The 17,483-nt window shown below is 39.9% G+C and overlaps 1 protein-coding gene across 1 annotated transcript; it reads left to right on the top strand.

The window, feature by feature from the left end:
- The first annotated feature begins 5,371 nt into the window (after positions 1-5,371).
- LOC139696580 (lipase member H-like) lies at positions 5,372-14,350 on the top strand. Its single transcript, XM_071595386.1, has 6 exons — positions 5,372-5,435; positions 7,315-7,489; positions 8,455-8,603; positions 9,274-9,528; positions 13,166-13,354; positions 14,184-14,350. Exons 1-6 carry the CDS (start codon positions 5,372-5,374, stop codon positions 14,348-14,350), a joined length of 999 nt encoding a protein of 332 aa, XP_071451487.1.
- Positions 14,351-17,483: the final 3,133 nt, after the last annotated feature.

The following is a 17,483-nucleotide window of genomic DNA, read 5'->3' on the forward strand; positions in this document are numbered from 1 at the left end:
TTACTCTTCTGGGAGAGAGTCGTTTTTAAGATCTATTTAAGATTTAACACCTTTGACCGGTGTCCGCAATACCGGGTTTCGTGTGGCCATCCGCACTTTCAGGACCAGCCCAGCAATAAGCAGATATCCTTAATCAGGAGAACCGCCTTTGGTGATCCGTAGAAACTTTATGATGAGTAACTATGCTTGTAAAGTTTTATCCGTGACCGACCATCCATGTTTTAATATTATTTTTAATCCGCGGTTCTTAGACTTATTTTATAGACGGAGAAGGGCTACTGGGCCCCTTGCCGCTCATTTTGATGATCTTATCCGCGATGTAAATTTTACCCTGCCCGAAGTATATCCCGTTTGCTACCCCAAATCTCCACCTTGAGTAAAACCATAGCCCGAACTAGTGACCATGCCACACCCACATTCCAAATCGTGCGCCACCGATGTGGAGTACACACAAATGTTCTGATCCTTCCTCGGATCCCACACAGATTTCATCCCTGTGTTCACGTATGTATGAGATTCAGCATGTGGTCCCACAGCATTTTCGTCCCACCACGGAGTCCAGAGGGCAAAGATAAATATAGTCCGTGCAGTGTTTACGCAGGATAACTCTTTGACATAAACATAGCCCTGCGAGAAACAAAAGGCTCTTTATAATATGCTCTGCCTCTTCGAGCACCCCATCCATTTCCAGATCCTCTCTTACCCACCCTTTAGTCCAGCAGATACTCTCTACTCTCGTATCCCTTCATCAGAGGGGTAAAAAAGTATGTGTATCTATGGATCCCTGGATACGTAGGAATCGCTGGAAATGAAAAAGCCGACGGAACGGCGAAAGGAATCGTAAACATGCACGAGACTGATTCTATGTTGATGCCAGTGGACGATCTCAAGGCGGCATTGAGCTGCTCGATCCTGAAGCAACAACGGGATGCGTGACTGAACGTCACCATTAATAAACTTCGACTGATAAAGTCAGTGGAATCGGCGTGGACCTCATCTGTCAGGAAGAGCCGGAGGGAAGAGTCCCTTGCGGTAAACCATATCTTGACCCAGTATGACAAATACCGGAGGGTAGGAAATATTTTGAAAATAATGGGTGATTTGGATTATATTTTAGGAGATGACACAAACTCCTTAAACAGTTATCAAATTAAAAAAATGGCCTAACAGGTACAATATAATTGCGGTATCCTTATTTTTAGAATATTCGTTTGAAATATTTATGTATTGATTTGTTTATCTATTTCTTAATAGAGTATAGATGTTATAAACCATTTGGCAATGGCGCAGAATGACCTTAGCTGTTGACACACCTCTAACAAAACTACTACAAAGATCTACTATAAAAGGGATCAGAATAACGTTGTCCGACCAAGCTAAGGGGGAAAAGTGATACGAGTAAAATTTTGTCGAATGTTTAATAACCCCCTGCCATGCTCCCTAGCAGTGGCTTGCAGGGTACTAAAAAACTAAACTAAAACTAAGAATCTTTTTTCACACTATTTATTCCTTCTGTCTACTCATATATTTGTTCTACTTCCTCGATTTTGCCTTTGGTTGTTGGGTGGTGAACTGTTATAATGCACAAGTCTACTGGAAAGGATATGAGTTTAATCATGAATTATCTGTCACTGAGGTGATATTTGATGATAGTATATTTTTATCTTTTCCTCTTAAGATTATTCCTACTTAATTTCTTGCAGGTTTAGCATTCCTATTGTGAATAGCTCTAAATTTCTCAGACATAAAATTCCTATCGTCAGCCCATCTTGTTTCGCAGACACCTAGAATGGCCAATTCTCATTTTTTCAATGCGATCTTGACTTCTCATATTTATTTTATTTGTTTCAGTACCCTTCTAGCCACCGCTGGGGTGTGTGGCAGGGGGTGAATACAAGCCAGACTAATTATCAATCCGAATATGACCCTACGGCGGTCGGACAATATTATTCTGATCCCTAATCGTTCGTGGAAAAAATGATATCTTAACTCTATATGTTCTATGCCTAATCTCTCTAATTTAATTGACATGATCTCTCATACCGCGGTACGATTGGTTTAATAATAAATTTTCAGCATCACTGCTAAAGAGACATCCTTCCAATTTATGCAAGATCTTCAATCTGTAATTTAATCTTTGATCCGTGAGTGATTCCCAGCCTAGTTTCTCTAATATTTTTGATACGCTACTCAGTTTATCATGATAACGTTCTACAAATCTAGTTTCTCTACGCTGCTAATGAACCAATTCGGAAATTAATCCAACTTCGTGAGGATCCCATATACTTGCAGCATATTCTAAATGAGGACTAACCAGCGAAAGATAACATTTCTCATTGACCTTTTCATCACATTTACCCAGCATTCTTCTATTTAATCGTAATTTTTTGTTAGCTTGCCCACATATTCCCCGTATGTGTTTGGTGTTACCTTCATCCACGAGAGGTCGTGAGTGAGGGTAACGCCTAGGTAGTACATTGAGAGAATGTTCAGAGACTACTCACGGTTCAACCCCAAGTACGCAGTTATAAGCTCAATCGAGCTTGCCGGAAAGCGTAAAGAAATTAATGTTCCAAGTAAAGTGATACTTGTTTCTTTTGGTATTAATAACTTGTTCACTTATGGGCCGAAATCGGAAGACTTACTTAAGGATCCAAATGTACTCCAAGACTCCAACATTACCCCAAATATTTCAAAAGAATTAATCACCCTCATAAAAATCGCAGTTAAAAATATTTCAGTTTCAACCACAATTTTTATATCCAAGCAGTCGGTCTAGCTATAGATTTCCCACGTTTCCCCCTCGTAGCCAAAATATTTCTTAATTCGTTAGAAAAATCTATTTTCAATACTGCCCATAAATACATGGAAAAATGGTGTATTGGTTCCGCGACCTAGATGACATTCTCTGCCTGTGGACAGGGTCAAACCGCCAGGTAGACTACGTCCACAATCACCTGTACACCATCCGTCCTAATATTTCCTTTTCCATAGAAAAAGAAGTTAACGGCACGGTTAACTTCTTAGAACTGGCAATCACCATGAAACAGACACGAGTTCTCTATGATGAGGGTAAAAAAGAAACTTTACACTTCCACAATAAAGATTTAATATTTCACGACCATGGAAATATTAAAATTTATTGTGAAAATTTAAAGTTTCTTTTTACCCTCATAAAGAAGGCATTCCACAAAGTTAAACCTGAAACTGTTATGTTTAACGAGTTCTCTATTTTCAGGAAACCCACAAATACAGATCACATAATACCCATTCATTCCGCCCTCCATTTTTGCACAAATTTGCAACCCTCCGAACTCGATGATTAATACTGAGGTTAGAATAGGTTGAGTACTGGCCTATTGACCGGAGGGTCTTGGTTTGAATCCAGGTGACGCCCCTGGGCACCCTCAGCTTCAACCAAGCTATTTGATTTTTCGGGTATCTGATCTTCCTGAAAAACCACAGGCAGCTTTGGGAAAGGGATTGGGGTCGATACACTAAGGTGTGAATTACACGCACGGAAAGAGATTAGTATTAGGTAGGCTCAATCCTTACCAACACAACCTCCGGGTTGAACACTATTGTGCATCTACGTAATACTCTGCAAGGACCCACTAGGTTTTGTGTCAGAGGATAATGGAAAACCAGGCATGGTGGAATATTGGGCAAGAATGGAGCGAATATAAATTAGATAAGGAAAAAAATGGCGCCTTCGACAACTGTGTTACCGCTGCACATAGAAAATAGACATTGTTCTAGTCTCTTAATTATGCTGCATTCCTTTAACTCCACTTGCGAATGGCTGGAAGTTGGATATGCGAAAAAGGGAGAAATATCAAGAACGTAAGTGAATGTGCAAATGATCCTAACTTAACAATCGATAAGTACGAGGGTCATCCGGAAAGTAGTACCCGTTCGTGAAATAAAGACACAAAAGTAAATATTAACAAACATAAAAAAATTTATTTGAAAGAGGATACTTTAAACTACTTCTCAACATAATCTCCAAGCAAATTAAGGCATTTGTCATAACGTGTGACAAGTTTCTGTATTCCTGCTGCATAGTCCTTCGCCGCCAGCTCATTGAGATACGCGAGGGACCCATCTTGCACAAATTTTTGCATAATGCAGATGGTGTTTAACAATTTCATGAACAATTGTTCGAGAAACATTGGGAAAATGCTCACAGATGTCATCAATTGTGACGCGCCGATCGTTCCTCACGAATTCGTCAACTGAGCTCACCAGTTGGTCTGTAATGACAGACGGTCTCCCCGAACGCTCATCGTCGTGTGTGTTCCCCCTCCCCATGTTGAAGTTGCGACACCACCGCCGAACAGACGACTCGTCCATTACATTGTCTCCATACACCTCCTTTAATTGGCGATGAATATCACATGGGCGAACGTTTCTTGCATTGAGGAATTTAATCACTGCCCTCACTTCACAACTGGCGGCGTTCTCAATTTTTTTAAACATTGTAAACAATCACAGAAACAACACAGGCAATGCTAGCGTCACGCAACTTGGCTCAGAGAAGGCAGACAAGCCACTGAAGCTATCTGACCTCGTCCAGCGGCTACTCGCGTCGTCAGCACTTCATGCGGCACGAACGGGTACTACTTTCCGGATGACCCTCGTATTGCTTTGAATCAAAATTGAAATTGAGAAAAATGATAATATTAGGAAATATCAAATCGTGTGTTCCATCTTGCGAGTGGTTGATGTCTCCCCCCTAGACTTTCAGGATTACCGTTCAATGAAGGAGGGAGTAATATTCTTCAAAAAAAATTATCGCGACGCAATAGTATTGATATTATTCCTCGTAATGAGATTCTGCAGGACACAGGGTCAATTACACAACGCAAAGTCCTCCTTTTCTGTCCGATACTCGACATTGGAGTGGCCGCAGTGTTCGGCGATGAAATTCGCGGAAGAATACGATTAAAATCATGGCGCAACTTCATGGCCGCTCGCATAGTTACTAAGGCCAATAAGCAAGACATATCAAGAACGTATAACCCAATACTTCGAAATATCATAAACTTGTACCTCTTGGAATTACACGATGCTTAAATAAATGCCATTTGAAATGGAAATACTTCTCCTTACCAGGAAATAAAACATTTGAGCCTTCTTGGATTCAGCGATTGATAAATAAAAACTAATTGCATTGAATATTAAGCTATCAATTAGAAAGATATTTAGCGCGTTAACATGTGACGTCATTTTTTATATCTATAGGTATAAATACTCGAGATGACGACCGCTATCCCAGCTGCTACCCTGTTATCGAAACGAGGGTCTACACCATTTACTCTCATCACTCTTACCGATTCACTGGGTGCTGATGTATCCTCTTGGGAGAAACATGGCCAAGACTTCATTATGGATCACCTTCCTTACGGCCTGCATCGTCGCCTTGAGTAAAGCAGGTAAGATTCGATGGTCTCCAAAGTTATCACCTAGAAACATACTTATTAGCCAACTATTTGAGCTGTAGTGATCTTACGTACATTTTGTTAATTTTTCGCGATATACTCGATTGATTTTCATATGATTATGTGCGAGGATGAAGATCTTTCACCTTCATTAATGATTCTCAATTTGAAGGCTGATTTGACGCAGCTCCTGAATCGAGTCTCCTGACTGTTAACTTCTTCGCGACTTTTCCATTTCGTTCACATTTGCCGTTAATAGTTTCTTCCAAAGCATCTGGAGAGTTATCTTCCGTTTATTTTGCACGCTTTTCCTTCAACAGCTATCAACACCTAGCAACACTATCATGCACCGAGATTAGTCAATTCATTGCTTTTATCCATTAGTCTTCTTCGATAGTAACTATATTTTTGAAATAAGCAATAGAAAACTTGTATTTTAAAGAGAAGATAGCCTACAATTATTAAAATCCATGCCCCATTGTGACACGTGCTAAATCTAGAACTAGGTGTCAGAGATTTTGGGACTTATGCAGGACCAAGCCAGTGGAAATTTGCAAAAAAGGAGGAAGGTTTTAGCATACTTTACATTCTTCCTTCATCAATTACGTCCTAAATGCATATTATTTCCCTCTAACCGACTCGCTTAACTCCAACGTTCTCCCGCTAATCGCAGCCTTCAGTATCCGATTGCCTCTAAATATGCCCCGAACTCCACTTTTCTTGCCTTCTTTGGATTCCTACCAACAATCAACCCTATCATGAACTTCATCTATTTTTTCCGTCAATTTCATCCTCCACCAAACACACTTTTCCAAATCGGTTGCTTGGAGACTTGAAGACGCACTGTGCGAAATAATCGCCGGCCTCGGTGGCGGCGGGGTAACGTCCTCGTCTGCCAATCCATGGGTCGCGGGTTCGATTCCCGCCTGGGTGGGTTTCATCCACCTAGGGCTTGGGTGTTTGTAATCGTCTCTATTGTTATTCTTTGTTAATAGTCCGATGTAAAGGCCAGAGTGCTGTTTTCGGACTAAGGCTAAATAAATAAATAAATAAATAAATATACTTATAAGCAAACAAGATAGGTTACAATTAGTGATAGTGTCTAATTGAGATGAGATATATAGTAGATGAGCAATTTTTGATTGTTTTAAGGTGTAAACATTTTTAACTCAATTGTTCACTTTTTTGTTTTTTTTTTCAAACTGGATTGGTATTTGCTTGGAAAGAAATGCCTTGGCTATATATTTAATACGTGTACAAATAATTTTTGACATTATAAAACACTCCGCGGGCCATATTTAATGAAAAAATGAAAGTTAATATATGCCATCGTAATGCCATTACGGTAATGCAATCGAAGGCGAATTTCCAAGATTTCCAGGATTTATCATCTTTCAAATGCAACAAATTCAGAGCGTAAAAATCATTCGCCTTGACTGGTATTTGAACGCGGATCCATCAACGCCCGATCAAGATCAGCCTTATTCAGTTAAGCTACGAGTAAAATTTTGCTCTAGCCTTGTGGAATTTTACAGCGTAAGATGACACTATGGTAGCTTAACTGACCAAAAACACTCGGTCTGACAAACTCGGTATCCGGGTTCCAATCCCGGTCAATGCGAATGATTTTTACGCTCTGAAATTATTGCAATGTAATGTCCATTAGCGGACTACTTAACTAAAATACTTTCGCGGCATCTTCCGAAGTTTCTTTGAACTTAAATTTCTTTGTTAAATTATCAGTGGCCGAGAAATATTTGTCTATTCACTGAGGTAAATAATAGAGAATAATATGTGTTTTATTCAGAGTAAGTAGGCGGGCAATGGTCAAATAGAGTTATCCCATGGAATAGAGTTTGCGCCTCTTCCGCAGATTCCGAGAATTCGCAACGCATCCTGGTGATCAGCGAAAACACGGCGGGCACAAACTGGCCCGAGGTCTTGTACTTCCCGGACGCTCAGGAACGACCTCGACCCGGCAGACTGCTGGGCCGGGCATATTACACACCCGCCGCCAGGGAGGATATATTCTTCAAGCTGTACACGAGGTACGTATTAAAATGGCTGAGGAAGGGTGACCAACCGAACGGTGTTCTGCCGTTGTTGAAACACTCCCGGCGTTAAAGATATTACCATAATTAGCATTAGAATAAATAATTTAATCCTCGATATGTTGCCACCTTTAAGTTTCATTATTTTGTTAATTTTCTGTTATTGAACCCTTTCCAATAATCCCTTCCCTTTTCCCTTTGCATTTTGATTCCCTTTACATTATAAATGGACCATTTTGAGCCAACCATGCTTTATGCCTACCAGTTTAGTAAAATTTATATGTACAGGGTCTGTCAAAAAATATATATGCATTGGAAAGATAGCACCTTTATGGCATGGCGTTCACCAATGTTTGATGCTAACACTTAAATATACTAGATTACACATTTTTTAAAAAGATTGATAAAAATGAGCATAACTCAATATAATGGTTCCGGCCACTTTCATCAGAGTACTCTATTTACGCAAAAAATTAGAAGTCCCGAATACGTACCGTTTTGTCGTCAGTGGTCCGCAAGCAAATTCATTTTCAGATTGATATGTTATTTGGATAAATATGTATATGCATATGTATATATATATATATATATATATATATATATATACATATTCCATATTACTTCTACATCTTCAGAGGAAGACTGATTGTTTCCGTCGAAATATCAAGAAAATACGTGTGAGTGTTCTCTTTTTTTGTGTTTCTATATTATGTGTTACTGTGTATTGTACTATATATATATATATATATATATATATATATATATATATATGTATGTGCAAACTTATCGTGCAGTATATGCAGGTATAAATGCCATCTTTAAATTCATCCCTGAAGTCGCAAATTTTATTCCGGTTGTTTATTGTAATATACAGTTTACTAGAAAAGAAGTTTCCAATTCCTTGCCTTTGGCATGTACGTATTCATTTGCACCATGTCAACTTGTTTCCTTCATTCAAACAGGCGCGGTCCGAAGGAAGGTGAATACTTGAATATCGGAGACACCGCGGCACTCAGGAGGTCCACGTTCGACTTTCTGAAGCCAACTTTTATCGTCACGCACGGATTTCTCTCAGGAATACATTCCAGCGCCATCCAGAGCATCAAAGACAGTGAGTTCGGGCATGCCCAAGTTTCATTTCTCTCATGTCATGTGGAATATTGAGGGGGGAGTAGACTGTTTTAAGCTGTACCTTTGCTTCCTTAAATAGACATTAATTTTTTGGATTACTTTCACAGAATACCGGCCACCTTCTTACCGGTATTCCCACCCTTTTGAATTTACTTATTCATTTATCCTACCATAAGTAAAAAAAGATCTGCCAAGCCGAACATCTATTCTGTTCAGTTATTACGCCGTTTTAGCTCCCCATACGAATTACATCACCCCATCAAATAAGAACAAATTGAGTTAAAATGTGCCATTTGAAAATACCATAGAAATATTGAAATTGAAATTGAACAACTTTGCTTTCCACATAGAAAATTTTCTATGTGGAAATTTCAATTTTAATTTCAATATTAACATTTTCCACAAGTGACGCCAGAAACTTTTATTTACCATATAAATATAAAAATTTTGTCCTCTGTTCCTCTAAATGGTTCAAATTTATCCAGATAGCTTACTTTTACTACAAAATTACATTTTTACCATATGGGGCATAAAATTCCGGGGCACATTCAAACATGCTTTTGACTATGGCCATCCCGCTTATTCGTTGAGGGCCCGTGGGTCAAATCGGCGACTCCATAATGGTTCAATGTGATCCTTGTGTCCCGCAGTGTACTTGGGTTTCAAGGAGGAGAACGTGATCGCCGTGGATTGGTCCCGAATCGCAGCCAACCCGCTCTACTTCATCGTGAAGCGGCAGACGGTGCACGTGGCGGGCATCGTGGCTGACTTCGTGCACTTCCTGAAGCTGTCGGGAGTCGATTTGGGGAATATCCATCTATGCGGTCACAGCCTAGGGGCACACGTCATGGGGATCGTCGGGAAAGGATTCAAAAAATTCCCCACTATAATCTCCAGGATCACTGGTGAGTAAATAGATCTTGTAGTCCGGAGTTCAAACACTAGAACGCAGTGGACCATATGTTAAGGACCACTTATAGTGGAACACTTGAACTTATTCCTTTTCACTTTTCCAATACGAAGTGTGGGGGAATCATTGTTTTCAAGAAAAAATTTGGCAACCGAATGTTATTGAAACTATATGTTTAAGTTCCCATGAATACCTTTTTGCCATTATTCGATTTATGTTCGCATCTTTGTCCACGTGTAGGGATACATTTTTTCTTGGGGAAGGTAACTGAAAATAGGACAATGATAACATTGGCAAAAGTGGCATTTTTCAATGGGAAGAGAATTTTTGGCGGTTACACTGAGTAAAAATGTGAAGAAAAGAATAGCAAGGTATTTAATATGGGGCGTATTGTTTTATTGACGCGAGAAGCGAATGGATGAGCGTAGATTGGTGGGTTTTCAGAAGTGGATACGGTAGGATATGGAAAAAATAATTTGTACAGAAAGGAAGACAAACGCTGATGATTCGAATAGCTGCAGTTGCCCGAACTACTAATCGGGATCGATTCCAGTTGACGCCCTTGGACACTCTCAGCCTCACCCCAACTGATTGATTTTTCAGATACTAACTCTTTGTGGCAAATCGTAGGCGGTACAGTGAAAGGAATTAGTTTACCAACCCTGATGGGTATCTACATTTACGTAATACCCCGCAAGCCGTCGCAAGGGCGTGTGGCGGGGGGGGGGGGGGGTCACCACCCGTAAAAGAGAACAAAACCAAATTGAGTAGCTTCAGGCGATGTGGTGGAAGTCGAACTTAAGAAATAACTGATCGAAGCACTTTTCCACTTGATAATTTTTTTTTAATTTTACGACCGGGTTTCGATGTTTTACATCATCATCAGTTCAATGATGTTGTAATACATCGAAACCCGGTCGTAAAATAAAATAAAAATTTTTTTCAAGCGGAAAAGTGCTTCGATCAGAACAAAACCACATGCAAAATCAATTCGTCCATGCAAAAGCACACCCACAGTGGCGTATACATTCATGCAAAATCCCTTTCAACTTACTTGCATGCAAAATACATATCTAACAAACAATTGAACCTCAGAATGTAGTAAAAATGTATCCAATAACGTGCAAGCTAGAATTTTAAAAGTATGATGGCGAACTTTCACTAACACATGGACATTGAACATAAAACGGTCTCCTCCCCAAGGACACCGGTAGAGAATGTAACACAACGCTGCAGGTAGCGGGAGGGTCCACCCCACAGAGAGAGACGAGGGATGGAAGGGGAGACTTAAAAACAGAAAAGGCAGAGCAATCAATACTGTAACGAGCACTATTTCTTTTGTGGCATTCTAATGCGGTCATGCGGGAATGGTTTTGACAACAAAACACACGAGGTTTATGAAAGTGCATGCAATTGAGTTGAAATAATTATTCCCTGGACGATGAGGGTTGCAAGTGGAATTTTGTTATCTGTAAGCTTACATTTTCTATCCCGCGGGACGAAGGATTCCTCGAGTCTGCTAGTTCTGGCATATATTTCCCGAATTTTATTTAATTGATCCAAACGACCAATGAACATGCTGTAGGTTGGAGTGCGAATAATTTGCGAGATCTCGGCGCTGAAACATACGGATCCGAATTTATTTAGTAGTTCAACCTAGCCCTGAACCGTCTTCCTTCTAATGATTCCCAACCCAATTCCAGCAGTGACGCTTTACGTTTTATCGTAAGAGCTTTTAACGAAACGGGCTGCCAGGTGTTGACCCTTCTCAATTTCCCGAATGGGGCATTTTTCACTCGGATCCCGTACACTGCATGTATATTCCAAATGAGGCCTTATAAGAGTGTGGTTACAACGCTCCCTGACCTTAGAGTCACTTTTTGTGACAATGCGTCGATTAAATCGCAAGTTTTTATATGCTTGCCCGCATACTTTACGTATGTGGGTCCCCCGCGTTAAGTCTTTAGTGATTGTAACACCTTGGTATTTTACCGTATCAACTACTTCTAGGTTAACTCCAGCTAATTTGTAAACAAATCCCGTTGATCTTTTAAAGAAGTTTACCTCCGAACATTTATTATGGTTTATTGACAATCCCCGTTTTGAACACCATTTAGCAATGCAATCTAGATCCTGTGCTAGAATGAACGATCCTCATCCCTAGATATCTCCTGATAAATCACCGTGTCATCCGAGAACATCCTAATCTTACTTTTCACTTCGCGGTTCAAATCGTTGACAAAAATCAAGAAAAGCAACGGCCCGATTACACTTCCCTGAGTTATCCCCGAGGTCACCGTCGGAACTAGCGCCGCAAGGACTACCCTCTGCTCCCTCTCTGACAGAACCCAATTTACTACGCCCTTGTTTATACCTGCGACCTTTAATTTATGAATAAGTTTACCTTGGGGAACCTTATCAAATGCCTTTTGAAAATCCAAAAAGATCGTATCCACTTGCCTACTTGCACTTTCCCCCAGTAAATGTGTGAATAATCCTAATTGGACCTCGCATGAGCGGGTTTTCCTGAATCCGTGTTGATTGTTACTTAAGAAATTAATGTTATAAATGTATCTCGTTATGAAATTGACAATAATGTGCTCCAAACTTTTCAGCATATAGAATGTGAGATAAATGGGTCTGTAATTATTGGGGTCCTCTCTGTCACCACTTTTAAAAATAGGCGTTATTTGCGTGGTTTTCCAATTCTTAGGGATTTTGCACTCAGTGAGGGATTTGTTAAATATAATTCCGAGATGCGGGGCGATGTTAGGAACTAAATGTTTTATCACCTTATCTGGTATATATTCAGGACCCGGGGATTTGTTTGGTTATATCTCTCGGAGCAATTTGAGAATTCCTTGTTTTTCCGCTGTTATATTTGCCGTGAGTTCAGTATGTATTGTTTCTTGGAGATACGCGGTGGCAACATCGTTCGTGAAAACGCTTTGGAAGAATATATTTCGAATATTCGCTTTTCCCTCTCTGTCAGTATGAATGATATGGTTACAATCTTTTAAGCAAGCCACAGTTTGCTTACCCCATTTTACTTCCCTACCATATGACCAGAACGCTTTAGGGCCAGTCTCCAAATAATCACGTAGTACTTTACGCTTAAAGTCTTGTAAACCGCTACGTAATTGTGTTTTGGTTTCAATTTTTGTGGTCCTTACTTGTCCAAAGAGAGTTTATTCTCCCTATTATGATATGTTCACGCCTGCTTTCTTTACCCTAGAGAGTAACTTTCTCTGCTTCCGTAGGGCTTTTATAACGCCTTTATTGTACCACCTGGGGTCGCGATTTGCTTTAACATTCTTAATACGGATGAAATCTGTGATGGCTTTTTGCATAATATTGACAAATTTTGTCCAATTTTCTTCCACGTTGGCATGACTTAAGCGCGTTTTGAATTCAGGTAGTGAGGAGTTTAATTGACAGGCAACATTTTCAAATTCTGCTTTATGTTGTGTGAACGCCGTTGGGCTTTTTATTTGGTGGGCTCTTCCGTCATATATCAAACCAGCCTTTGGGTTTAAAACTGCATTTTTTCGGGATGTAAACGGCGTTTGATACATCGGATATCTGTGCATTAGTCTGGAGAAAAACTTTTCACCATTCGTCCATCCCTCCAGGTCTGGATCCAGCAGCACCCCTCTACTCCGTGAGCGATACGTCGAATCGTCTGGACCGAGATGACGCCGTATTCGTTGACGTCATTCACACGTGCGGTGGATTGCTGGGCTTCAGAACGCCCATTGGGAAGGTCGACTTCTTCCCAAACGGAGGCACCATTCCACAACCTGGGTGCCCTCTCGACTATAGTAAGTGGTCATCTTGTGCCCTTGTCATGACCATCGCCATTATCATCTTCAGGTGTAATCATATTGTTTGGTTTGATGATGATTCACACCCGATTGAGAGCGGCGGTGAAAAAAAGGTGAAAAACACATTTCGGTATTCCATTACAATTGAGTATTGCAGATATTGTAAATTTATATTTTTTAAAAAATGAAACACACGCGACCCAAAATCTTCAGACCATCATTAGACATCATCATAAGGCCATCAGAACCACGCGATTGTCAAACCTTTTGATGGGACCAACGCACCGCCACAAGGTTCATGAGGGATTTAATTGTGCATTAATGTAATATTTTAACATTTTCCATCGTAAATTACTTAAATATTTATTTCTTATAATCTTGAATTCGTTCGTTCAATTATGCATTATTTCCTTCAACCGTAATCATCCACCCATCATCCATTCATTCATGTGATCTTTCACGTGCGTGTTCCACCTCATATTTTACTCGAATATCGATTAATTCATGATTTCGCTAATTCATTTTCTGTTGCATATATACGCCCATTCGTCACTCCCCACAGTTAGCCTTTTAATTGCAATTTTGAATATTTATCCATTAGTTATTCAATGCGCCCCTCATTCGTTTATAGTAATCTCATCCATTCATTAAGTCACTCCGCTGCTCATTTTTTTATTAAAAATATTATTTATTTCCTCGTTGATTTGTTTATCCGTGTGTTCATCGTTCCGCCCTTTCGTTCTTTTTAATTTCATTTAGTACCGCATGAGTGTCTCGTGCCCTGGGGAGAAACAATTCTTCTCACCGGCCTCTTTTGTCGTTACAGTGTTCGCAGGCACGTGTTCACATAGCCGTGCATGGAAGCTCTACGCCGAATCCGTCAACTCCGTCGGGTTCGTGTCCGTGCCTTGTGCGAGCTATCAGGACTTTAAGAGAAGGAACTGTAACTTCCAGATGAAGACGCCCATGGGAGATCCGACACCTAGAAGGTGAGGAAGGGCTAAATTTCGACATTAGCGTCCTAAGTGGCCTGTCGTAACTTGTAGCAATACGATTCGTGCGGTTGAAAAATTGTGACGTCTCCTACGTGATATGCAAAAAATATCAATAGATTGTTCACAGTACATTCTCCATTCCGCCCTCCATAAATGGCGCTTCTGGGATAAATAGTAGGGGGAAATGGCCACACCACCACCACGAGTTTAAGGCCTAATTGCATATACAGGTATAATCCTCTTCCATCCCTGGGAGACCCTAGCCACCATGTCTCATTCAGCAAATTTAAATCAATAACAAGCGTCAAGAGTTGAGACTGATTTTTTGATATTTCCTTCCGGAGCACTCTCGGAAGTGTTTTGGACCGAAATAGTCAAAGTAGTTGGGACGAAAGGAAAAGATTTCATTATGCAAAGAAGATTTTACAAGGAGAAGGGAATTGATGACAGGGACTTTGAGTAAGGATATTAAGAAAAGGCTCGTCGAAACTTTCATATGGAGCGTAGTAATGTACGAAATGGAAAAATGGTCATTTAGCTAGATGATAGCCATACGAGGATTGGAGGCTTTTGAAATGTGAGTATGGAGAAAATCAAGTGGATAGAAAAGAAAACAAATGAGGTGGTGCCGGGTATGGCGAGGAGGAGATGGAATTGATGGAGAAATCATAAGGAGACAGGAAAAATGTATGAAAAGTATATTGATCGGCATTGGGATGTTGAAGACTGTAATAGAGAGTAGAATGTTAGGCAAACGAGGAAAGGGCAGGAATAGGGTGGGAATGTTGGACGGAATGAATGGAGGAAATAAGTAGGCGGAGTTGAACAGGGGTTCATTCTAGAGTTATTTGTGGGGTTGTGTTAGACTAGGAGAGATAAGAGAATTATTTGGAAGCTTGTGTCCATCCAAAACCTACCTTAACTGGTAGACTACTTAATAATAATAACGTAGCCTATTAGTTTTAGTTTAATAGCCTTCTTGTTACCTGCAGCTCCCGTCGTTTAGGTGGAGAGGAATAGTTCAGTAAGATATGATAGCATGGATAGCAATGAAAGGAGTGCACTGATCAAGGTTTTTCATGTTGATAGAATTAACGGTCACGAAACATGGGCAACAGTCTTAGGAATATATACCCATGTACGAAATAATGCGCGATCATAAAAGAGACGACAGAAGTACGCGAGTACTGGACAGTGTGGATTAAGTTAGGGAAAAAGAGTAAGTTCCCCGTAGTAAAATTATATCAAGGCTTTTCTGACTTTGTCTTCCCCAAAAGGCGTGAATGGTGGATATGCATTTAAAAAATACTTGTCTTAGCAAGTGTATTATAACCAAAATGCAATTGAAAAGTATTGGGCAAGTGAAATACTCCCATAATTAAAGATGGAGTCGAAATACGATGTGGATGTTATGGAAGTAAGGAACTATGTAGACATCTAAGGCTCGTATCTATACTGGGTTTACTTCTGTGTATTCTCTCTCTCTACTATTCGATCTTGTCGCACACAAGCAATATTGTCAATATCACTCAATTCCCGATGTTAATGTTATTTTTTAATACAGCCGATAGCATTGAAATTTAATCATACTTATTTTATATTTATAGTCGAGATATCGTAGCCCTAAGATATTAATTTTGCATCGTCGGTCGATACTGTAAAATTAATATTGCACTGCCAACATGGATATCGCAAAGTATTGGTGATCACGTCCATAGATTCTCAATCTCGTGTCTCAAAATTAATACGCTTGCCAAAATTCCAATCTCATTCTCTCCCTGAATGAATTCTCTAACAGCACAAGATTATGCGGCGGCTTAAAGGTTGCATGTGTGACGCATGTAAATGTCAGAAATGACGCAAAATGTGGCCTAGAGCTAGGAGGCTCTAAATTTCGGTTCTCTTCCCATCCTTCTTCCGGCAGGACTCTTGGCAATTTCTTCCTCTACACGTCCGGGACTTCGCCCTTCGCCCTCGGCTAAGCACCGGGAATAAGCACGTTGAAACGGACTGGAACGGGTCATATCAGTGAACACTTGAGCATACATCCTCACAGGGAATTTTGAAATTTCGACCCCTTCTGGATATAAAGAACAACATTGCGATGGAGTGATAACGAGCGGCTGATCCTCAACTTCTCCGTGATCCGTCGTCGCTTGTGGGATGTCCACTCAAACTGTGATGAGACTTTAAAAGAGTATCTACCACGCTTCACTTCATCCTACTCATTCACTGGTTTGGGTTGTGAATTGGAAAAATAGGGTTCCTTGCAATGTTTCCAGCTTGGTGTATGTCGAATATCTCAAGTTTTTTGTTCCTGAACCATGACTATTCTTACTTCATTATTTATCCGTATTACTTGTGTTAAATATATAATGAAATACTGTTGTCGGCGTTTAAGGAAATAACTGTACATAACATTGTTATAGAAAAGGTTAATAAATCTAAAGTGACGTATAATTAACCATTTAATTCCTTTCACTGGATGAAATATAAATGAAATAGACTTAAAAATGGATAGGCAAGACTAACAGATGAAGAAGTATTTCGAAGAGTGAGTGAAGAGAGATGCCTAAGGAGAACTCTTACTTTCAAGAGGAGGAGGGAAATAGATTGGGCATATCCTGAGGCAAGATAGCTCAACTTAATAGTAGTCTACCGGCTTAGGGTATGTTTTTGATGGATCATGTGGGCGAGCGGATGATGGCTACATTTTTCAAATGGATAGTCTTCGAGGTTCAACTAGAAAAAGTCAAAAAATTCTTGTCTCTAAGATAATCCGAATTATCCGAAATCACTCAAATGAAAACATCCTTAAATGATGTCATCAGAAAAGCGACTAGAGGAAGCTGCAATCGTCCTTCCGAATTCTCACAGTGAACTAGTAATCTTTTTAAAATTTTTTGTGTGAAGGTATTTTAAAATCTTAATACTTCATTATGGTTCCAATTACAGTCAAGAGCATGACCTAGACGTTATGCATTTGAACTCAAAACTTCGATTTTCATTTCTGGTTTTCGATGTAAGTTATGTTCCTGTGTAGATAAGTTGGTTTTTCGGACGAAAAACAAAAAGTATCCGTTAAAAACAAACAAAACATTAGCGTTTTCGATATCGCTTACTGAGAACTC

This window comes from Hetaerina americana, unplaced genomic scaffold (assembly GCF_022747635.1).
Source record: "Hetaerina americana unplaced genomic scaffold, ioHetAmer1.1.p SCAF_7, whole genome shotgun sequence".
In the NCBI taxonomy this organism is placed as follows: domain Eukaryota; kingdom Metazoa; phylum Arthropoda; class Insecta; order Odonata; family Calopterygidae; genus Hetaerina; species Hetaerina americana.

What these genes read in the sequence shown, in the direction of transcription:
- LOC139696580 (XM_071595386.1), top strand. Translation starts at nt 5,372, where the DNA reads ATGGCCAAGACTTCATTATGGATCACCTTCCTTACGGCCTGCATCGTC. An exon ending in TTCTTCAAGCTGTACACGAG is followed by an intron (nt 7,490 to 8,454) that starts GTACGTATTAAA and finishes TCATTCAAACAG; the next exon opens with GCGCGGTCCGAAGGAAGGTG. An exon ending in CATCCAGAGCATCAAAGACA is followed by an intron (nt 8,604 to 9,273) that starts GTGAGTTCGGGC and finishes TGTGTCCCGCAG; the next exon opens with TGTACTTGGGTTTCAAGGAG.